Genomic DNA, 24,220 nt, shown 5'->3' with positions numbered 1-24,220 from the left:
GACTTGCCACCACATCATCTGTTTAACATGATGTGAACTGATGGGCGAACAGTAACATGTGGCTGCTGAGATGACCTTCTGCTGCACCTCCAATACATCATTTAAAGGACAGTCCCAGCATGAGGAAATCTGGACACATTTAGCCACATGTGCTGATAAATCAGGGCTGCCCCCTGAAAGTCGATGCTTTGAAGCATCAGTCCAACATTCTTTGAGTCAAGCCTTCGTTTATTCACATGACAACATGCACTGAGCTGATGGTTAACTGATGAGCGGAGCTGAAACCGGATAGAGTGACACTCTTGTTACCTTTCCCTTTAAAGAACGTAGCCTTGTTGGTAACCTGTGTATGACGTCGGTTCAGTTTTTTTGGGAAGCGAGCGAGTGTAGTGTGTAAAAAAAAGGTATCCGCATGACCTGCAACCATGGTGAAGTGCAAACTAACAGGGATGATTAGGTTACTGGAATCAGCCTTAAAGTGTCTAGACAGGCCTGAGTTTCACTGTATCAGCTATCCAGATGTTATATATCATGTTCACTGCCCTTAAAGAAAGAAAATACAGACTGTTAGACTGAAATGTTACAAAGGTGTCTCTCTGTCTTCCTGTCATTACAGCAGAATTGATCTGGACAATGGCAATGTCATGCTAAAGTGAAATTTAAGAATAATAAGATATAAGATTTTGATTTCAACAGAAATAAACATGTTGATTGGCTCATAATTCATTTTGTGTTGACAAAAATAAAAATCTACAGTCTTATGAAAAATGTCACTTTTCTTGAACTTTTTAGGTTTACATTAATTTTACATTTTTGTCTTTCAATTTTTTATCCATTCCTTTGTTTCAAAACACTACAGAAAAACAAAGACAATCACTCTTTTACCGTTTTCTATCAATGCAGACATTAAGAAAACTGTACGACTCTAATTTATGCTCATGAAGTGACACACTATCTCCAGCCAAATGAGTTTCCTCCGCAAAATAAATGCAAAAAAAAAAAAATGCCATGAATCATTTGACAAATGGCCAAACGTGAAAACCGAGGCAACACTTATCGTCCCAAAGCTTAAAGCGGAATTACAGATTGATTTCACAGCGCTTCAAACTGCTGCCAAAACATTTAATTTGATGAACAGTTTTGACTAAGGAAAAACTGCATTGATCTTAGTGTGTGAGGGATACTTTAATTGGTGTAGTATACCTTATGGGTACTGAAATCTCACTGGAACCGTGCATTAATGTTACCATCACTCTTGCATACACATTAGTACTGTAAAAAAACGAAAAAAAACAGGATTGACTCCAGACCACCAAGGTTCCCAAAAGACCCAGATTGGGCGTCTCTTGGTTTTTCATCATTTAATTAATTACACAGAACCTAAATCACTCAGTATCAACCAAAGAGAGTCCTACTTTATTTTTTAAAAATGTGGCTCTATCTTTTAGAGTGGCCTTATGTTTATATATTCCTTAAAAAATGGCTTTAACCATCTAAACCCAAGCAATTTTTTTGCTCCTGTCACATTTTTACTCACTGTGGGCTCATTTTTCATTGCAATATAAAGTCCTGCACCTCTCTGGAAACAGCACAAAATAGCTAGAAGTAGAAAGAATTCAGAAATGACTTTTGTGAAGAATGACAAAATTATAATGCCATCAATCATAAGAATAGGAAAAAACTGAAGTTGAACTTCTTTACTATTTATTTTACAAACATTAAAAAAAACTTCTATTCAATATGTGCAACATTTTTCCAAGTCCCCACATGTGTTGTGTTATAAATACTGTAAAAACAAATGGTGATTCTATTTACAAAAGATAGTTAACTTTTATTTGTTTAAATACTTGTTCCTTATCTGTTCTGTGTAAACATAGTCTGTAGTTCATCCAAAAAGTCTCAGAATTGTTGTCATGTTACTGTTTGTTGCAGTGGAGTCATTAATGGCTTCATGGTTGCCTCGAGGAGTGGAGAATATTTTGTTTTTTATAGAATCTGGTTAAAGTAAACGGTACATTTTGGGCACATTTTTTAATGTGTCACGTAGAAAAAAAGGGACTTTTAGGAACTACCGCTGTATTAAGTTTAGATTCAGAATGTCATGATTAGTTCAAGGACCACTGGAAAAGAAAGAAAGTCTGATGATTCTTTGTTTTAACAGTTTATGGTTTTGATAAATGGTGCAATTCTGGCGATTTTTGTAAAAGATAAGAAGTTTTTCACACCTGCTGATGGGGTTTGGGGTTTAGAAGGTTAATGGAATTATTGTGGTAGAGCCCAACAGAAAACACTTTGTCCAGGAGCCACCTGCCAGGTTAATCTGGCCTTGCGCAGCGTTTCCAGATTAGTCTTGAAATAAATTCACATCACATTTGCAGCTTGAAATTGGAGGCAAAGAAAGAGAGGAATCTTCCCAAATTCCTTGAGCTCCTTCCATTTGTCATCTACACTCCATGGTTTTTCAAATGAAGCTTGTGTGCTCATTTAAAAAGAATAACTGAAATTTCCCAGTAGAGCCTGGCTAATGTGACTTTAATCACATGCAGGAAATCCATCTGCTGAATATCCTTGGTACATGCCTCCATTCCTTTGTCAGGGAGAGAAAGGGACTGAGAAGGAGGGACAAAATGAGCGTGAGAGACGGGAAAGAGGGAAAGATATCCTGAATATTGATAAATGAAGGTCATAAGAAAGAGAAAATAAATATTGGAGAGGAGAATGTAAGAAAGTATAATATGAGGAGAGAATACAAAGAAAGAGATGAGAGAGCTGAGAGATGAGACAAGTGTTTTGTATTTTGCTCAGTGTCTGGCAGGTACTAATAACAATAATGATAACACAAATAGCACCACTGGGACGCACATAAACAAACCCCCACTCAACACTCACACACACAACACAACAAAATGCTCAAGAGGTTGTGGAGGAGAATTTTAATGCCCTCACTGTTTACCCACTGCACTTATTTTTACCTCCACTTCCTTTCTGGTGTCTCTGGCCTCACCTTTATTTTTCTTCATAATCTTTCATCACTGTCTCTTTTCTACACCTTCTTTACTCGATATCTCATTTCTCTTAATACAACTACTTAAATCTAAAGTCTCCTCTCCTCTGATTTCCATATATAACAGATTGTAAATATCTTGCTGACACTTAGATCTGACTGATGAGTGTTACTTTTGGAAATGACTGTAGTTACTGTTTGCATGTCTGCTTCAGTATTTGCATACAAAGTTGAACTAATACCTCCAGCTACCTTCATATATCATCAGTTTTCTGTTTTCTTTTCCTTTCACACAAAACTGAAGAAAAGCAGTATTACTACTAGCAATTCCTACTGATCCCACTTTGTATTTATTTATTATACACTATGAGATCACTGACTAATTGGAAATTTGCAATGATAATAGGGAATGTCTATTCTATTCTATTCTATGCTGAAAAAAAAAATCCAAACATATACAAGAAAGAAAAAAAAGGAAAATAATAGAAAATAACCATTGTATAAAAATTCTTCACAATAAAATACATTTTCTATCATCACTATAAATGTATAATATATGATGATAATATAGGTGGGCATATAACAGATAGAGAGATTTAACAATAAATTACACTGACAATGATTAAAAAATTGTATTCTGACATATTATCAATGCTTATAGATGTTATTTACTGATGAAATGACATTGAGTGAAGATTTTTGTTTTGAAAATTATACAAAATATATCTCATTTATCAAACCAATCTATGTAAAATTGCAGAATATTACTGTTGTTTCCTGTTATTTGCCATTAATTCTATCTAATTTCAAAAAATATTTACAGTATTAAATTTTAATTCAATAGCTTTATCTGTTAAATAAAAAGGAAATATTTGTGAAATTATGATACATTTGTATGTATGTATTTTAACAATTGTTTCATGTAAAAAATATTTATAAGATATGATGGTCATGATCATCAAAAGGTTTTGATCTTATTTGAAATTGGACACATAAATGAACATTTTTTTTAAAAAAAAGGAAGTATAGAGTTGTTTGTATATTTCAAAAACACCCCCAAAAATGTGTAAAATATAAATGAAAAACTGTGTAAAATTACCAATTTTTTTTTTTTTTTTTTTTTACTGTGCAGGTAATTGTTTTGGCATTATATGATGTGGTACAGGTATAGATTTGCATAATTACTACACATGCATCAACAAACAAGCGCAAACACATCCATAAATACACAATCACCTTCACTCAACCTGATAGCAAAATGAACCGTGTGGAAAATAAGCCTGCTCGTGTTTTTGACTTTTCCCCACAAACAGCTCACCATTGAACAACAACCGCCTAATCTGATTAGTGCAGTATTTCACAAACTGCTGATTGGCTTTTGATGATACTTTGGGAAAAGGTGCATCTCGCAGCAGCACTCCAGCATTTTCGATATTACACTGATTGGCCCGGGGGGTGCGAGTCAACAGTGTACATCAGTGGCTTCGTATCGTGCCTCCAACGAGCTTTTCTCTAATGATAATTCCCCACTCGTAAAACCTATTTTCACTGTAATGACTCAACAGTGACAACAAGGCTCATCTTTTTTGAAAGCATGTGGGGGATGTTTTATTACGTTGCTGTAATTAGAAAAGGTCATTCATTTTTTCCCGTCCATCTGTCTCACGACAAAGTAATCACAACTAATAACAACCATTTATTGAAATATCAGTAAAGAAAACAAAGGCGCAGCTGCAAAGAAGAGACGACAATATTATATTATGGTATTTTAGATAGAATAGAATAGAATAGAATAGAATAGAATGGAATAGAATAGAATAGAATATTTGCAAGAAGGTTTTCTGCAGGTTTGCGGCGTACTATCTCAGTGCGAGTCCTGTAGCTGGAAAAGTTTTCCTGGATTTCACAGAATAAGGTGAACCACATGTTTCAGGCACTGGATGTACTCTTGAGGTGACAAATATGCTACTGTTTATTCAGTGAGATTCAGTTTAGGTAAACTGCCTCAGTGCGACCTGTATTTATTCAGCAACGAGTTTCTGAAGAGTGTGAGCGGCACTGCATCACCTCCTGCCATTTCTTGCCTTGCTCAAGGGCATTTTTGCAGTGTAACACACAGATGCACTTCTGTAATTCTTCCCATTAATCCTTTCATCTCGTTTCCTTGTTACATATCCATCTTACCGTCTCCTCTCTCTCCCTGTATCATTCTCGCTTTCCTCTCCCTTCTCTGTCAATCACTGAGCCAGACAGTATCAGCAGGGGGTCCGTCTGTGTTAAAGGCAAACTGATTGTGCAAACGACCAAAGACACACATCTATTATTTATGCCTATGAAATACCAGAGGGGAGCTGTTTGTCATCTTGCGCGCGCACGAGCATGTACATACATATGCACAGCAGCCAGGAAAGGTGCAAACGCACGCACAGACGTGCAAATATACTTTTAATGCATACGAGGAGGCATTCTCAGAAACACGAGCGTGCATTTACACAACATGCTGCTGCTTTAGGCTTCGCTGCTGCTGCCGTATATGGGAGTGTGTGTGTAATTGTGAGCAATGCGATATTAGGATGTGTTTGTTTTACTCGTTTGTTCTGTTCTCTTTCTGTTTAGGTGCTTTGGTGTAGCTTGTCAAAGTCGCCACCCTCGTGGAGGTTGCAGGCATGGCGGCTTGACCCCCTCCGTCACCCCTCTCCTCCGAAAGAGGAAGGCCGCAGAGCCCGGCGTCATGCCCCCCCACACCCTCCTCCCCGGGGGCATCGGCCTGCCCCCAACCACCACCGTCATCTACTTAACCAGACCCGGTGAGTTGCCAAAACAGAAGAGAAACGATGAGTCAGACTGGAGCAACTGACAAGAAGAAAATATTGCTCTGTTCCTACTCAACTCTGCTCCTGTTTGATTCACATGTATTGTGCTCCTAACTACGCATGAAAGGAGGAACAGTGTCTGTTTTGACAGCTGCTAATGTTGGCATGCCTGGGATGATTGAATACACACACACACACACACACACACACACACACACACACACACACACACACACACACACACACACACACACACGCACACACACACACAAAGGATGAGGGCACTGAGCATACTGTGGCCACGTGAGGAGAGAATGATGGCAGGGTATTTGTCTCTTTCTTTCCCTATTTCCTTTACCATTCTTTTATTTTCTACTCCATCTATCCTCTTCGCTTTCCCTCTCTAAGCCTCCTCCACATTCTTCCTCTTGTTCTTATTTTCGTCACATATCTCGCTGCCCATTTCCACCTGTCAGTCCTTCACTCTTCATGTCCGCTTTCCTCCTCCCTGCTTCCAAGTCTCATAATCTTCCACTCCTCTCCCATCTCATACCACGGGTACGCTCAGTCCAAACAAAAATCCATCAGAAGTCGGGTGGCATAGCAACAGATAGGACAGCTGTATGCGTGTGTGTGTGTGTGTGTGTGTGTGTGTGTGTGTGTGTGTGTGTGTGTGTGTGTGTGTGTGTGTGTGTGTGTGTGTGTGTGTGTGTTGTGGATTAGTCGGTGGAGTGGATGAATCCTGCTCTCTGGGAGATTCCAGACAAGTCTTCAGCTAATAGGCAAACATGAGAGCGTTCAGTCTCTCTTTTGTTTTACACCTAATATGACACAAGCACGAGCACATGCTGTGGAAATTATTGGCTTTACAAAAACAGACACTGTGAAAATAGAGGATCTTTTGTCTTCCTGTTGGAGGTGTGTTATTGTTCCAGAGGTGTCTGGCAAAAAAAAAAACAAACAAAAAAAAAACGCCTCCACAAACTGCTGTGGAACACTGGGGACACTAAATAACAGGGCAACGCTATCTGTCACAACCTCCACACACCCACATCGAACCTCTGAGTCGATACATACACCTTCCTCTGGGCTCCATCTCGGCACCTCAAACCTCTTCCTTCCTCATTTTACCTTCAACCCCATCGCTGCATTAAATTCAGGCCAATGTAACTCCATTATCAATGTCAGCTTTATTACCACACCTAGTATATCCCACAACCTGGGTCAAAAGTGACCCAAATCCAATGGAAAATGGGTATCTCCTGATGTGGTCTACGCATCAAAGGGTTACGAAAGGTGTTGTTGAAGCCTTTAAGGAAAAAGAATCCATAAAAATGTTCTTTACAAGTCATTAAAAATGCTCTCTTTCAGCCTCAGTGTCTCATCTTTACAACTATGTTGTATTGAATGCAGTATGATATGCCAATGCCTAAACAGTCTCCCTCCCAGTTCAAATGAATGTGCATTACAGGTATTGCCAAGCTTTTTTTTTCTAAGAGGTGTTTTCTCTGATTTTTTCAGCATCTCTCTCTACTTCGCTTGCAAAGCTCAGACACTCTCTGATCTCTGCTTTTACTCCACACAGGCTTTCACTCAAACACACAAACATACTGAGTTACTGAAAGATGCATACAACAGGAGCTGAATGCGGCAGCCAGCGAGTACTGAGCACGACTGCAGCTCTGACAATGAAATCAGTTTCATTCTGATGCAGAAAAAGTATATTTCGAAATGGGATTCGACAGATAGGATGTGTTTCTGTGCCAATTCTGTGCAAACCACTGAAATGTTGCAAAGGTGTGGTCTCAGGACAGGAAACAGATCAATAAGAAAAATGGAGCCTTTCAGTAGCTGTTAGCATCCGTCTGTGTCACCTAGTGTTGATCATATTTCTAACTAATGGCTAAACAAATATGATGAAGTTTACATGGGACAGAGAGTGATGCAGGGGGATGTTTTGAAAGGTGATGTAAATTTTGTTGTGCCAAACAATCAATAAATGCATTTCCATTGCAGTTTATTGCATAAAATCTTCACCAAAACATCTACTGTATACAAGTGAAGTAAATTTGTAAATATTTCTGTTTTTAACAAATACTTTTATTTTGATGCTTTTCCAAACAAAAGAACAACCACCTAAAGATGATTATAAAGTAGTGCATTAAGTCACTTTGAAACGAGATTTATAATTTTATATGCACTTTGCTACCTTAAAAAAATTGAAAAAGAACTTTAACAATAATTCATAGATTTGTTAAATTATTAAAACTATTACAACTTTTAGATCTGAAACATCTCTTTTCTGTTTGGTGCACGATTTCACATTTATCCATCAAGCCAAGCATTTACATGAGTTAATTAGTGACTGAAAATTAGTGGCTAAAATTAGTTTTTGGAAATATTCCCATGTTACAAAGAAAGATTGTCATTTTGATGCTTTTCCAAACAAACAAACACCTCCAGGTGAAATGGTGCCAAATGGAATAAAGATGCTTTTTAAATGGCGCAATAAGTCAATTTAGAATGACATTTATAACTTCATGTATACTTTCCTACTTCAAAAAAAAAGCTTTATCAGTGCTTCAAAGATCAATGAAATCATTAATATGGACAACTTTCGGGTCTGAAATACTCTCTTGTCTGTTTCACATTTATCCATCAAGTCTGCATTTACATGAGTTAATTAGTGACTGAATTTTATTTAATTTTTTTCAAAAGCTAAATTCTTTTTCAAAGGTCTTGCTGTGTACACTGAAGGATAAATACCTCCTAAGATTTTTATTTCACTAAAGCAATCCAAAAGTTGTTCTTTTTTACAACTTGTAACTGATTCATAAGGAATTAATAAATTATTTTTAAAAAAATATTAAGCCATTAGCTAAGCCCTTGGAAGACCAAATTACTGGAAAATAACACCAAAGCATCACAAAAGCGAAAAGAAAAAGGGTTTAGAGAGTGACAGAGAACAGTACAGAAAGAAGAGCTGAAAGTATGTGCAAACTAGAGGTGGAGAGTATAAAATGTGAGTGACAGAAAGAGTGAAACAGAGGAAGCAGAGAAAAAAACGATATAAACAGTAGGGGCTGGAGAGGCGGAGGAGGAGAGATGTGAGATCAAAGAGGCGCAGTGAAAGGGAATACCGAGAGGGAACGATGGGATGAAGGAGGGGAGGCGATAGAGGGGAACAGAGGGGTCTATGAGTGACACAGAGACCATATGGTGCCTCCAGGCTTCCACGATCCCAGCAGACTTTCTCATCCAACACACACTTTTACACACAAGAAAGTATAAATTAATTCCTTTTTACTTGCATAAACATGCACCATATCTGATTGTGCGCTTGAGTGTTTATACATCTTGTTGCAGCTCCAAACAAACCCCATTTTCTAACCGAAAAGCCTCTAATCAAAAGAGTGATAGAGCATAAATAGAGAGAAAACAGTGAGGATTTGGCTCTAAACAGAGATATAATACACTCACTGAGGCTGCAGTGTTGGGTTTGGAATGCAGCCACAATACCGTGACTTAGCATTGTGCTTGGAGTACAGCTGTAATACACTGACTAAGAGAGTAGCATAAGGTTTGGAATAGAGCCATCAGAGTCACTTTAGCTCGTCTGAACAGGCCGGCATCACAGCTAATAAAGTGGCTGCGTTGAAAACTAATTTTCGGTCCACCTGCAAGGCTATTAGGTTGTGAAATCGAATGAATAATAAACCAGTTTGACTTTGGGGCGACGTGATGAGCAAGAAAGGCGAAAGGCCAAAAAGTGATCTTTAAAAAACAAACACTTCCAGGGGCAGTGGTGAGCTGTGGAAGTGCAACAACAAACCAGACTCATCAGCAGGTGGTTAGTAGCTGGCGGCACCTTTCAACCCTGCTGGGATGTTGGGTTTGGCTTGAATCCACAGCAGTGTGTCTGTGTGTCTGTGTGTGTGTGTGTGTGTGTGTGTGTGTGTGTGTGTGTGTGTGTGTGTGTGTGTGTGTGTGTGTGTGTGTGTGTGTGTGTGTGTGTGTGCGCGCAGCATTAGCTTTGGAGAGCAGCCTGATCCCTTTGCATAGTGTTATATGACACTTGGAGTTAAATAGAAACTGGAATGACAGCTTGTTGACAAACATCTGGCAAATTCAAGTATGTAATCGGTAACTATCTTTATGTAATTGATAGTAATTTTCGAGAGGTAGGGATCAGTGGTGAAGTTTCTCCACTGAGCAAACACTATTCACTATTTGCTTTTTTCCTTTCCTCTCTCATAAAAAGATTTGATGAGATTATTCCCTCTTGCACAAAACTCAGATTACATATATCTTACTGTGTATAATCTTTCCAGGATCATCTACTATAAGGACATTGTGGCATTGACCCTGAACTGACTGACCAGCTGTGACTTGTATGCTGGCGATCTAGGAATTAAAACATACCGTCATTTGTTTTGTGGTGATTTTATATGAGCTTTGCTGTAGCGTCGACTAGGAATTAGAAGATTTACACTTCCGAGGTGACCTTGGCCTACCTCCAGCAGTAGTAATCTGCATGCACCACGTTTACTTTCCCCTCTGTTTTGACCAATGCATAGTTGTGTGCAGGTACAACAGAAATATGCCAGATGAAACACACTAATACATGGTACTGGCCCACTTTCAGAGGACGTTGGCAGGGATAAATCGGGATAATCCTCTGCACCACAAACAGCACCACTCCATTTCAGCACTTGCCCAATGTACTGATACTGTATTAGACTCACAGCAAGTCCACTATGGATATAGCTTGAGGCTGATAAGATATAATGATCTCAGCAGAGAGTTTCTCACAGAAAGTAGTACTTTACCCACTAAGTAATCTTAGAAAATGGCTAATAGTCTAAAACTATTAGAGATGTGATCGTTTTGAAAAGGGAATCTAATTAGCAAGATAAGAGACTTCAAGGACTGTACAACTAAGTGTAATGGCAGGCTCTATCTATCTATCTATCTATCTATCTATCTATCTATCTATCTATCTATCTATCTATCTATCTATCTATCTATCTATCTATCTATCTATCTATCTATCTATCTATCTATCTATACCACCTTCAGTGTGTTAAACCTGTACTGGAAAATATATCTTATCTTTTTATTTTTTTGTATTTGTTTGAAAAGATGAATATATCAATAACATTTTTAAAAATAGATTGTGAATTTACATGTCTAATGTAAAATGATGTGAATAAAAAACTGAATATCTTTCCTTATTTTTCATAAAACGACTGTTAAAAAAACATATGACTACACTGATACAAAGTGATCTTAATTTCACAAATATTTCCCTGTATTTCACAGATGAAACTATAAATTTAAAGTTTAATACTGTAAACATACACTACTGTTCAAAAGTCACTTAGAAATGTCCTTATTTTTGAAAGAAAATCATTTTTTTCAATGAAGATAACATTAAATGAATCAGAAATACAGTCTAGACATTGTTAATGTGGTAAATGATTATTCTAGCTGGAAACAGCTGATTTTTAATGGAATATCTACATAGGAGTACAGAGGAACATTACCAGCAACCATCACTCCTGTGTTCTAATGCTACATTGTGTGAGCTAATGGTGTTGAAAGGCTAATTGATGATTAGAAAACCCTTGTGCAATGATGTTATCACATGAGTAAAAGTGTAAGTTTTCATGAAAAACATGAAATTGTCTGGGTGACCCCAAACCTTTGAAGAGTAGTGTATAAATATACATACAGTATATGATTTGTCATGACATCTATCTATCTAGCAATCTCTCAGTATAGCTATATAATAACCGACTAAAAACTGTCAAAAAACCACGGCATGACAACTGTCTCATATATAGTGTATGTATTGGTGCGTGTGTGAGCAGTTTGGATCAATACCATCTGTCTATCCAGCCCGTTTGAAGAATGAGTGGGCAGACCTCTCACAGATCCAAGGCCACATGTATTCTATTCCAGTCACACTGATGCGGATGTGACATCAAAAGCCAGGTGTCGCTCATTTTCTCTCCAAATTCTGAATGTATTCAGCCTTGGACTGAAGCCCTGTTGAGTGGTCAGTACAAAGCGCTGCAACACGCATCAAAGAGATGGTGATACACTGAAATATGTATCAGCTCTGATGGAGATACTAAAACTACCACAAAATTATTCTTTGTTGATCATTTTTCCCTCGTCACTTCTGTCACCTTTGTTTCTACCTCTTTATCTCTCTGACTCTTTGTCTTTTCTGTCACTCCTGGTAATTAAATGCCACAATCACAAAAACACAATGTCAGTGCCTGTCACACACTCCCATGGGACACACTCTTGGGTGAATGACTGTGTGTGTCAGTGCAAATTTAAACAAATAGCATGAATTAGAGTCGTAGCTCAGCCTGCACACTCACCGCTCCGAGTCAAAATAATGATACTGATGCAGAATTCATCACAGGAAAATGGACAGAAGGACTGAGAGGGGAAAACAGCAGGTGGGAGAAGAAAATGGAGAAAGAAAGCGAGGCAAGAGTAAACAGAGAGGGGGAAGACAGAAATAGGGAGAGATAATTGGAGGTGATCCCACAGGGAGAAGAGATGGAAATTATGTATAAAAATCAAGATTTTGGAGAAGCATTCTCCCCTCTTCTCATCACACTGTCAGCAGGAGGACAGCCAAAACCCCTACAGCCTGTTTCTGCTTAGCCTTAGCTGCTGCATGTTTGTCTCTGTGTGTTTGTTGGAGTGTGTATATGTGCAACCATGACTTCCTGAGTGTGGGTAAGCGATTATACACGGCTGTGCCTGAAAGTCAGGTGGAAAGGTTCTGTGTGTGACAGAACAGAGATATCGTGGGTTAAATTATGAGATTTGACGTAAACCACAAACTTCTCTGCCTTTGCCTCTTCTTCTAAAGCACCTGGTTGCTATGGGAACACTATGCCAATGATGACATGTTGTAGTGGCAGCAATGAGACCTTGATATTCTACATTGTGTGTGTGCTATGAGGTCTTTAATGTCCTTCATACTAAGACGAATGATATATTCATTGTGGCAGCATGCTGTATGTATGTAGAGATCTGAACCTGCATACGCTGGGTGGCTATTTTCTATCAGCTAAGTAAATATGGTCTTCGGTTACAGCGGGGATCAGACAGAGAACAGCCTCTGACAAATGGCACAGACACTGCTGCTGCTACTATAGGAAAAAAGGCTATATGTCATGTCAATGATTTCACATCATACATGACAAATTACAGCTTTTCTTCATCTCATACAGATGAAGACATTATTGCACATCTGCCATTCTAATATCTTTGTATACACGGAAAATTTTACTGCTTTGTATGATTCGTTGAAAGAAAATTTGATCCTTGTGCTTGAAATATATCATAGAACACAAATAAAATAACATAGTACATGCAATTATTTATAATAGATGGAAATAATAAAAGATTCTACCACTTTTATAGCTACAAAAAGAGCACTTGTTCACCCTAAGGAAGACTGTTCTATACATTTTGGATTATTCAGCATCTAAAATAAACAAAATGTAAGTTGAAACATGTTGTTTATTAGGGCTGCAGATAAAGACTGATTTCTCTACTAATTAATGTGACAATTAGTTCTCTGAATGTTCATCTAAAAAAGTCAGAAAATTTGTGAAAATGCTTAACACAATTCATCAGAAAATGGAGAAAAGGAGTCTGGATAATGCTGGACTTTTTAGGTTGATGCTGACACAGATTGTTAGAGTAGAGACTTCTAATTTTCCCATTACACATATTTGCTGATATTATTTATATATAATGCAATAATTATATATTATTAATAGTACTGAAAAGGGGAAATGATGAGATTGTTAATTAACTTTCAAGCAATATATTTCACAGACTAGTTAGCAACTTAAAAAGAAGACACCAGCTGACTCCACATCACTGTCTGCTCAGCTGTGATGCATACTCTGCTACATGTGCTGCAGACAGGGTTGAGGAGATTGTAAACAGTGGAATTAGAGGTGTGATGAAAAAAGACTATTCCAATATTACTCCATGCATGTTCACCTGCACACAATAAAATAAAATACAACTTTTCATATTGAACAATATATATGCTGATACTGAGATATCTGTGACGGGCCAATATTGGATAATAATACTAGCCAAACTGATAAATACGTCAGGTTCTAGAAAGGACATTAATTCACTTATTTGAAAATCTGGGACCAGCAACTGCTTATCTGTCTGGTAATTTCAAATCTACTTGTGATTAAATGCCTGCTATAAGAGACAACAAAATTTCTGTAGGAGGACATTTGACGGTTGCTTCCTTTTTTTACATGAAAACACGCTGTAATGTATCAGGTGATGCATCTACTATTGGGAGTCACAAGAGTCAGATCTAAACTCTGCACCAGAACAGATTTGGTTGAGACTAAAGGTACAATCTAAAACATTTAAGAGTCAAGAAATACAGGCCGGCTAGTCTGTTATACGGAGGACAGCTGGTCGTCCTCGTAACAAGATAGCAGCAAGTCTGTCGCTTGCATGGAAAACAGCTTGGCCCCTCGTAACATGCAACTGGGCTCAATAACAGAAGTGCCTGACATCATAGCTGGGTCCAGTGTCACCCGGGGGCCCCTGGATATAAACTTACAGACAGATAAGGCCCCAAAGGTGTCAAAAGGCGTTTCCTAGGAGACACTGTCAAACATCACCAGGATCGTGGGACAGCATGTGTCATCTGATATTTGTAATTTGTCTCTTTGAGGTTAGGTTTTTTTGTGAAATAATGAGTGAAAAAAATCTCTCTATTTGTATCTTATTTTATGTGTGTGTCAGGATAATACCCTGATCCTACAATCCCACAGCACAGATAGAGAAATGAAATAGACAGAAAATACTGCAAGACAGCCAAGAGACCACACACGTAGGCACACGCATGCAAATGAATATGCAAACATACACTGACAGCTACAATCCTCTTTCAAAGATTACTGACAACTAATGTGCCATTTGCACCTTTTCACAGCTTGAAACACTCACGTGGACACATGCACACACTGTATATAGGTGGACCATTCACCATGCTAGCTAAAATAAACCTGAGGTATTAAAAGTTTAAAAGATCCTCCAAGCTGGTGATTATAAGGAGAAATATTACATAACAGCTCCAATCATCATTCATGTGAGAAGATAATGAAAAATATTAATCTCCCCATGGTTATTTGCTATTAAAAGCATGTCAAATAATATAACAATTTAAAAATAGATTTCAGTCTAATAATAATTTTTGTGAAAGTTTAAATGTGAGCGAGCTGTTTATTGTTCAGTCTTGAGCTGCTTGGACTGTAAAATTTTCATGACTGTCACTTCTGACATGGAGTGTCGGGGCTCCAACAAGCAATACTGCTCTAAGAATTGCCTCATAAGTCTTGCTTCAATCAAACAGAAACATCTTGTTGCATTTTAATGCCGTGTCTTAGTTTGTTTTCCTTCACTGAGAGCATTGCCAGCCTACATTTGCCCGAAATGTCAGCACTTTTACGGCATGTGTTTGGGAATTCTTATAAAAGATTCAGTCTGAAGTCTGTTTGGACTGAATTAAACTGCACAGAACCACTTAAACTTATTCGGACTGAACCTCCCTATGTTCCTCTAACCGTGGCGGAATATTTTCCTTCTGGTTTGGCTGCGTGGAGCGCTACATCAGAGAGGATTTGGAGCAGCTAAAATAAGCCAAAAACAACAACCACCTACTCCACGAGAGCAGCTAAAACCACTCATAAATGTTGGAAGATCTGAGCTGAGGCAGGGAGGGACTGAGGGAGAGTTATAACATACAGTAGCAGAGGGAGGAGAAAAGAGAGGGGTGGCGTTCGGAGAGAAGAGAGGAGGAGAATGAAAACCTCTGCAAAATAAAGCCCAGATAGCAGCAGAAGTGGATGAATGGTGCACAAAGACGCTCGCTTTTAAAAATTTGACATTATATGAGAGGAAAGCTAAAAAATAAACACAATTTCTCTCTCCCCAGCTCCGTTCCACTCTCTCTCAGTTGTATAACAGTGCTTGTACCTCGGAGCTACATTGTCCTCACAAATCTCCTGCACAACTGCACTTTTTCAAACAGCGCCAACCTGCTATGGCAAATTCACAGCCACTGAACAGCAAAACCCTTCAAGATTCCTCCTGAGCTGCTGCAGTGAAGGATTGGCCCTCTAAAGAATTTCCACTACAAAGTAAGACAGCACAGGACGCTTCAGGATACTTTCAAATCTCCTCTTTCATCCATTTATGAAGTGGAGTTAATTTTTCCCAGAGATTAGGATTATACTGTGGGATGGAGCAGAGAGGATAACAGAGCAGGAACAGGGGAGAGTTCACACATATAAAGCCACATGCCTTCACTTTCTGAGCATTTTTGGATCAGAACGCAAAATGGGGCAGTGTCCTGATTGACGGAGGTTATGTGCTGTCTGCCAGGAAAAAGAAAAACTGTCCAAGAGGAGCAGCTATTTCTAGACTGTTGCAAGTGTGCATTCTGAGAATTAGAGATTTAAACAGCGTAAGGTAATAAATAATTCAAAAAGTAAGAAACAATAACAGAGGACTGTGAGATAAATTAATGTCTAAATATTAATTCTTAAACCAGGAGTTTGGCATATGCACATTTGCTCATAAAAAAAAGTTAAGCTGAAAAACATAAATAATTCAGCTAAATTACAATTCTGTTACCTTCTATTCAGACTGAAGAATTCATTGTTTTTAAACAGATAGGGTTAATTTACTTTGTAATTTAGCATTATCATTATGGAAACCTGACTTATTCGCTTTCTTGTTGATTTTTTGACAAAAGTATCTGTAGCACTTCACAGATCTGTGTTAAATATGAAACCATTGCAGCCAGTTAGCTAAACTTAGCTCAGCTTAACAAGAAGACTGAAAACAAGGAACGGAAGGAAAACAACAAGACAAAAAGGCATCAAAATCCAATTACCATCACCTTTAAGTTCACTCAAATGTGTTAAATGGGTAAAATGAAACTTGACAGGACAAGTGTAACTTTGATCATTATCAGGAAGAATTAACAGCATCAACTTATCTGATAGGTCTTTTTAAACATATGTCAACAGGTAACGTGCATGCTGGCTCATTATCACACTGTCATGACTTCACTGGGACACTAGAATACAACAAAGATTTTCTTGACAAATCAAGGAAAGTATGTGATTATGCTCAATAAACACCTGTCTTGTGTAAAAATTTTAAGCAGAAATATCACCCAGGATTTACATTCATACAAATAATCCCAGTTCAGTTGCAATATATCTAAAGAACTGCAACTGTATTGCATTTTTCTTAAATGATTCAGTCCTTCTTTCCATTCATTTATGATTAATTAGACTAAAGTCCACTGTCTATCTGGTGGTGAGGCTCTTATTTCCTAGATTCTGCTTTTACTTAAAGTAATTTATACCTAGTTTAAAAGGGAATAAAACATCATTTTATGGCGATTCATAAAACATCTTCTAAATTCTCACTTCAAACTTCATATTTTATCAGCAATGAGACACAGAAGCCCTAAGGAAAGTGAAGTCACTTTAGAGGAATGATATGACTGTCATTAAACTGCTTGGTGCGTGTGGATTTTTATTTTTTTTAACAACGTAGACCATCCAATAAACTGCTATTTCATCTGGTTTCATCACTTTCAGAGCCAGACGGCCAATATGTGTGGTGAAAGGGGAATGAAGTCTTGATTAGGAAGAGAAAGGGAGAAAATGAGAAAGAAGGCAAATGTAGAGAAAAACAGATGGACCAACAGAGAGAGGAGATACAACAAGGCAAGCGGGTGAGACATGGTGTGACAAAGGCAGTCGCAGGCTGAGAAATTGATGCTAATAATATGCAGATGATGCAAGGGATGAAATCTGCTGGTGAAGCAAAGAGTGTTGTCAGGAAGTTAAAAAACTGCTGTATCTGTGTCTGGAGTTTGGACAAAGTAGTTTTCTTAATATCACGCCTTGCTGCTGCTGAACACACACACACATTCATACGCAGAGAGATAAAGCAAAAGTCGTGCTGATAAGCCATTGGATGGAAACAAAGTCAGCCACTGTAACGAGACACTGAGGGAATACAGAGCAGCGTCGAGAGACTTGAAGTGAAAGGGAATGAGAAAGATAAAGAGACTTAAGTGGGAGAGAACAGGCCGACTGGAGAGAGGGACAGACAGACGTGAGTTAATACAGAGAGAGAAACAAATAAAAAAGACAAAAAGAATAAATAAAAAGGCCCGAATTTAGAGATGCAAATAAAGAAAAGAAGGAGCCAAAGAGGAGGGATGTAACCAGAGAAAGAAACAGAGATAATGAGTGGAAATGATGAGCTGACTGTAGTCCGCAGGAAAACAATGATTTGGAAGTGAAATAAAATGGAGGGGATTTCCCTTCACGAGTGTCTATAAAGAGGCAGCTGTGAGATGCACACAAATGGAAAAGACAAAGACTGACACACTCGCTCATAAACACACGAGTATAGCTTTGTGATGATGCAGAATAGACTGAAATGCCAGGCAGAATAGGCTGCACACACACACACAGATGATGAGTTAGTTCAGTCTGAGCAACATTTCTATTCGGCTTTTTCATACCCCAGGCGGAATGTTGCATGATTTTTAGTTTTCATTGTACAAATCTTCTCCAGGATGCATAAACAGGCTTTTTTTAAAATCAAGAATCAGATTCTCTGTGCAGTTTCTTGAAGTTTAAACATGCATGAAAGCGAGGTGCAAAATCATGGAAATGAAAATTTCCAGACTATTTCTAGCTTTTAAGTAGCATAGCAAAACTGCCACTGGCACAGGAAGGTGTTTGATTAGGAATGAGCTGCTGTTTCCTCTCTCTAGCAGACATTCTGAATCTGCTTTCCCTCCTTTTTCCACACGCTTTTGTATCGTCTTTGCATCTGTATTTTTAAACTCAGACACTGGAGATGGTTGTGGTTTCCTGATTCTGTTCTTTCATCTCTCTATTTCACGGACTGTCACTGTAGGTTGACCATGTGTCTTGCAGAAATGATTAGCCGGTTGAATTTCTAATTATAATTACAGTCATAGTTTCCACTTTCTGTCCAAGCTCTCTATTGCACGCATCAATGAGACGATAATTTACATAAAGAATTAAATGATCGTGTTTGTTTTTTTTCTCTCTTCCTCCAGTCTTCCTCTGTTTCCTCTGCCTGCTGGCTGTGTTGCTGCCACCGGCCTCCTCCTGCCCCCCTCCCTGCCTCTGCTCCTCAGAAAGCCCGGTGGTGGACTGCGGAGGCCGGGGTCTCTCCTCCCTGCCTCCTCTGCACCTCCTGCCTCCAGGGAGTCGTTCCCTCCTGCTAGCCAACAACAAGCTCGCCTCGCTGGGAGCCTCTGCCTTCACTAACCTCTCCTCTCTGGAGGTCTGCAGCCTATTGTTTTATTGTTGAATCTTCATCCCCTGCCTCATAGTTGAACATGTTGTGGGGGTTGTTACGCTGTTGTGTATCATGGTGTTTCCTGCATTGACCTCGCACTCTGAAATCCCCCCATGGCTCTAAATGATGCTGTTAGGCGAGTCTAGTATTGAGCAAACTGCAGAGAACCTCTGCTCTCAGTCTGAAAAGTTAAGAAAAGTTGACATTTTCAAGGTTTCGCAGGGCTACACACCATTAGCACATTGTGTGCTGAGACCAGGGAAGGTGGTATTTAAAATATTGCAGATAAAAAATGATGGATAGTTACTGTGCGGCAACTGCAGCCTCATTAGTTCCAACATCTGGCTGCTCGTTACCTCCAGTTGTAAATACCATGACGGGTATTTAGCAGATACAATGGATTGGGTCTATTCAACATCAACGCTAATGTTAACATTTGTGATTTATGTAGCTTTTCACAGCTACACCACTCAATATGGGGTACTCTAAAAAAGAAGTGGACACTCAGGTATAAAATTTGCATTAAAATTTTGGAGCAGAGGATCCGTTTTTGAATAAAATCAGCTGGAAACAATAACATCGGCTGTCAATGCAACAAGAACATCTGTCTAAAATACAAATGTCTAAGTAGTTGAGAATGTATTTTTTGTGTATTTTAGGAGCTGGACCTCTCAAATAACTACCTGGATAATTTGCCAGCTGGATTATTCAGAGACATGTCCAACCTGACGAGACTGACTCTGCACAACAACTCACTCACAGTAATGGACAGAGACCTCTTCCAGGTAGGTGCTGTAGATCATATAGCACCACATTTGGTACAACCTATAAAAAAAACAGGCATTATTCCAGCTATTAATATGCTTGTCATGTACTGTGTCAAATGTATGGTCAGATTAGACAATCCACCAAGATGCTACGTGAATACAGACAGAAGCTGATACCAGTAATGATACACTGGTTCAGTTCCCAGGTTACCGTCTACAAGCTCTTTAGTAGAGCAAACCTTAGTGGCTATACTGACATGACTGGGCTCCCATCCAGGTGGTAAATTAGTAATAAACCATTTGCTCAACACTTTGATGCACTTTTATCTGAACTAAAACAGTCACATAAGCTTGTGTCGTGAGTTCACTGGGGATCGTAAATTAGACAAGGTTACCCCATCAAGTGACGCACATAGACTGACTGACTGTGCCTTGTGGGAACAATGAGAGAAGCTAGCGGGTTTTAAGCAAAGTACAAAGTTGTGCAAACAATGACGTGGTCGTGATGTTTTTACAGGGTTTGGTTGTGCTTCAGAGTCTGGACCTGTCACTGAACGGACTGTCCTCGGTTCCTCTGGGCCTGCTGGACGAGCTGCAGAGCCTCAGGTAGACACACACAAAAATACACAGTTTTGCAGACATGTTTAATCCTACTACTAAATTACAGACCTCTAGAGGAATGCTATAGTAAGATCACAATGGGTTATTCCATCTCAAATCATCAGCAGCCTTTTGCTCGACTATATTTGATTTGCATGAAAGTTTTGAAAAATAAAATACAGATTTTTAAAGTGGTATCTGTGAAATTTTACAGTGATATATCAAGTACATCCTGAATCCCATCGACGCACAAGTAACATTTTGCATATTGAAATTTGAAATTGAATTGAAACACGGCCTCAAATGTCAATGTGTGAAAGAACTAAAAGAATTTATTTCAAAAAGCACTTGATGTATCAAGCTAAAATTTCACAAACATCTTTGTAAATAACCGTATTTAATGCTACAGTGGTATGTAAAAGTTTGGGCACCCCTGATAATTTTCAAGATTTTCCTTCATAAATCGCTGGTTGTTCAGATCAGCAATTTCAGTTAAATATATCATATAGCAGACGAACACAGTGATATTTGAGAAGTGAAATGAAGTTTATAGGATTTACAGAAAGTGTGCAATAATTATTTAAACAAAAGTAGGCAGGTGCATAAATTTGGGCACCCTTGTTGTTTTATTGATTTGAATACCTTTAGCACTAATTATTGGAACACAAAATGTGTTTGGTAAGCTCATTGACCCTTGACCTACATACACAGGTGAAACCAATCATGAGAAAGGGGATTTAAGGTGGCCAATTGCAAGTTATTCTCCTCTTTGCATCTTCTCTGAAGAGTGGCAACATGGGAGCCTCAAAACAACTGTCAAATGACCTGAAAGCAAAGATTGTTCAACATCATGGTTTAGGGGAAGGATATAAAAAGCTAGCTCAGAGATTTCAGCTGTCAGTTTCCACTGTTAGGAACATAGTGAGGAAATGGAAGACCACAGGCACAGTTCTAGTTAAGGCCCGGAGTGGCAGGCCAAGAAAAATCTCAGATAAGCAGAGGGGAAGGATGGTGAGAACAGTCAAACTCAACCCACAGACCAGCTCCAGAGACCTACAACATGATCTTGCTGCAGATGGTGTCACTGTGCATCGTTCAACTATTCAGTGCACTTTGCACAAGGGGATGCTGTATGGGAGAGTAATGCGGAAGAAGCCTTTTCTGTGCACATGCCACAAACAGAGTCGCTGGAGGTATGCTAAAGCACATTTGGACAAGCCAGCTTCATTTTGGAATAAGGTGCTGTGGACTGATGACACTAAAATTGAGCTATTTGGACATAACAAGGGGCGTTATGCATGGCGGATGAAGAACACAGCATTCCAAGACAAACACTTGCTACCCACAGTAAAATTTGGTGGTGGTTCCATCATGCTGTGGGGCTGTGTGGCCAGTGCAGGTACTGGCAATCTTGTTAAAGTTGAAGGTCGCATGGATTCCAGTCAGTATCAGCAGATTCTTGCGAACGATGTTCAAGAATCAGTGACAAAGTTGAAGTTGCGCCGGGGCTGGACACTTCAACAAGATAACGACCCTAAACACTACTCAAATTCTACTAAGGCATTCATGCAGAGCAACAAGTACAACATTGTGGAATGGCCATCTCAGTCCCCAGACCTGAATATTATTGAAAATCTGTGGTGTGATTTAAAGCGGGCTGTCCATGTTCGGAAACCATCAAACCTGACTGAACTGGAGATGTTTTGTAAAGAACAATGGTCAAAAATACCTTCAACCAGAATCCAGACCCTCATTGGAAGCTATAGGAAGCATTTAGAGGCTGTTATTTCTGCAAAAGGAGGATCTACTAAATATTGATGTAATTTTTCTGTTGGGGTGCCCAAATTTATGCACCTGCCTACTTTTGTTTAAATAATTATTGCACACTTTCTGTAAATCCTATAAACTTCATTTCACTTCTCAAATATCACTGTGTTCGTCTGCTGTATGATATATTTAACTGAAATTGCTGATCCAAACAACCAGTGATTTATAAAGGAAAATCTTGAAAATTATCAGGGGTGCCCAAACTTTCACATACCACTGTATAAACACTTCAAGCAAATCAGAGACGGTAGAGCAGAAATTGTTTGAAAAATGTCATGATTTGACATGGAATGACCCCATTCTTCAGTCACAAACAGAATAATAATTCTATAATAGGATGGAGAAAGTTCTGAGGTTGGATTCACTGATATTCCAGGCACCGAATGATTCAGAAAGAAAATGTGGGAAATTAACTACACAACGAGACGGAAGGAAAAAAGCAATTAGAGTAGTCAGAGGAGACTGGCTGTAGTTTCATAGCAAGAGGTTGAAAATGTTTGAACGCAGACCACCCTAAAACGACAGATGGTTTTATTTAACTGGTCATATTGTGCATGCCAACCAACTGCCACAGAGGCTAGCAGCAGTGGTGATGTTAGTTAAGGCTGGGTGATTTGGCTTCTCAAAACAAAACTGTATTTTGTTTTGAATAGCCTGGACAGCATAATTTTATAATATGAGATCAGAACATAATCCTATCCGCTTGATATGATTCTACTGATTATTATCATCATTCTTTTTTTAAGGTGGCTGTCCCTAGCGGGTAACAGGCTTCATGGTTTGGAGAGGGCAGCGTTTGAGCCACTGGCCAACCTGCAACACCTGGAACTGGGACACAACCCGTGGGAATGTGACTGCAACCTCCGCGACTTCAAACACTGGATGGAGTGGCTGCTGTACAGAGGTGGATGTTTGATTTATATTCCAAGAACTTTGAAAAGGTCTGCTTGATTTGAATTGAGAGACAGGAGAGGAGGGCAGAGGAAGTCACGAAGGAGTGGGTGGAAACAGGAGAATACTAGTTTACCCCAGAGATAAACGTGGCTGGGTGTTTGTTTCGATTTGTGCATGCCTGCGCTTCTGCATCAGTGTGTTAATGCAGATTACCGCGTTCATTGTGTCTCTCTGTGTACTGTATCCACGAGTCTCTGCAGGCTGTTAGTACATCAGATAACACAGCTGCTCTCCGCTCTCTCCTCATGTGTAAAAATCTACATTCACCTCGGCGCTGCGGGCCTCAGCTGCCCCGCTAATGAAGCATCTCCTCTCTTTTCTGCTCTATTCTCCTCCCTGCTTCACTCGGCTCTCTTCTGCTTTGCTGGGCTCCACTCCAGCTCAGTTCAGTACACTTCAGACGGAGAGAGTGACACACGGTGGACATGATAATTTAATAATCGTGAGAGCCGCAGAGAAAATTACAAGGAGACATTTCATAGCCGAACATGAAATCCTGACAGTGGCTGTTAGGAGGGCAGATGATGCACGATATGTTTTAGAGAAAGTAAGACAAAGCACAGGACAAGTGTAAAAGGCTCGGCGAAAGCAGCCTGTGTTGTCTTTGAGCACACACAGCTGTGATATTTGGAGATATTTGGAGAGAAAGCTGTGTTTGCAAAAGGGGATTGTTTTGTCGCACACGGAGATAAAAACATTTAGGGGCTAAATACCACTTTACTGTCTTTCTGTTGTGCCTTTATCTGCTTCTGTCACTTAACCTATCTTACAGTGCACATCAATGTCAACATGCAACCTTGAGATAAACA

General features: G+C 39.1%; 2 protein-coding genes across 7 annotated transcripts in view; one reads left to right on the top strand and one right to left on the bottom strand.

Moving 5' to 3' along the window:
• The window catches only part of cacna2d4a (calcium channel, voltage-dependent, alpha 2/delta subunit 4a), a 111,028-nt gene that overhangs the window by 44,348 nt on the left and 42,460 nt on the right, over positions 1-24,220 (bottom strand). The gene's annotated exons all lie outside the window — the stretch shown is intronic.
• lrtm2a (leucine-rich repeats and transmembrane domains 2a) overlaps positions 1-24,220 on the top strand; it is a 34,016-nt gene that overhangs the window by 4,906 nt on the left and 4,890 nt on the right. Inside the window, exons 2-6 of the mRNA XM_023274590.3 lie at positions 5,621-5,811; positions 19,019-19,248; positions 19,923-20,048; positions 20,548-20,636; positions 23,204-23,361. Coding sequence (XP_023130358.1) covers positions 5,736-5,811; positions 19,019-19,248; positions 19,923-20,048; positions 20,548-20,636; positions 23,204-23,361 — 679 coding nt within the window. The 5' untranslated portion in view covers positions 5,621-5,735. The remainder of the gene's footprint in view (positions 1-5,620; positions 5,812-19,018; positions 19,249-19,922; positions 20,049-20,547; positions 20,637-23,203; positions 23,362-24,220) is intronic.

This window comes from Amphiprion ocellaris, chromosome 21 (genome assembly GCF_022539595.1).
Source record: "Amphiprion ocellaris isolate individual 3 ecotype Okinawa chromosome 21, ASM2253959v1, whole genome shotgun sequence".
In the NCBI taxonomy this organism is placed as follows: domain Eukaryota; kingdom Metazoa; phylum Chordata; class Actinopteri; family Pomacentridae; genus Amphiprion; species Amphiprion ocellaris.
Note: the sequence above shows the minus strand (reverse complement) of the source record. Positions and strands in the feature narration are given on the sequence as shown.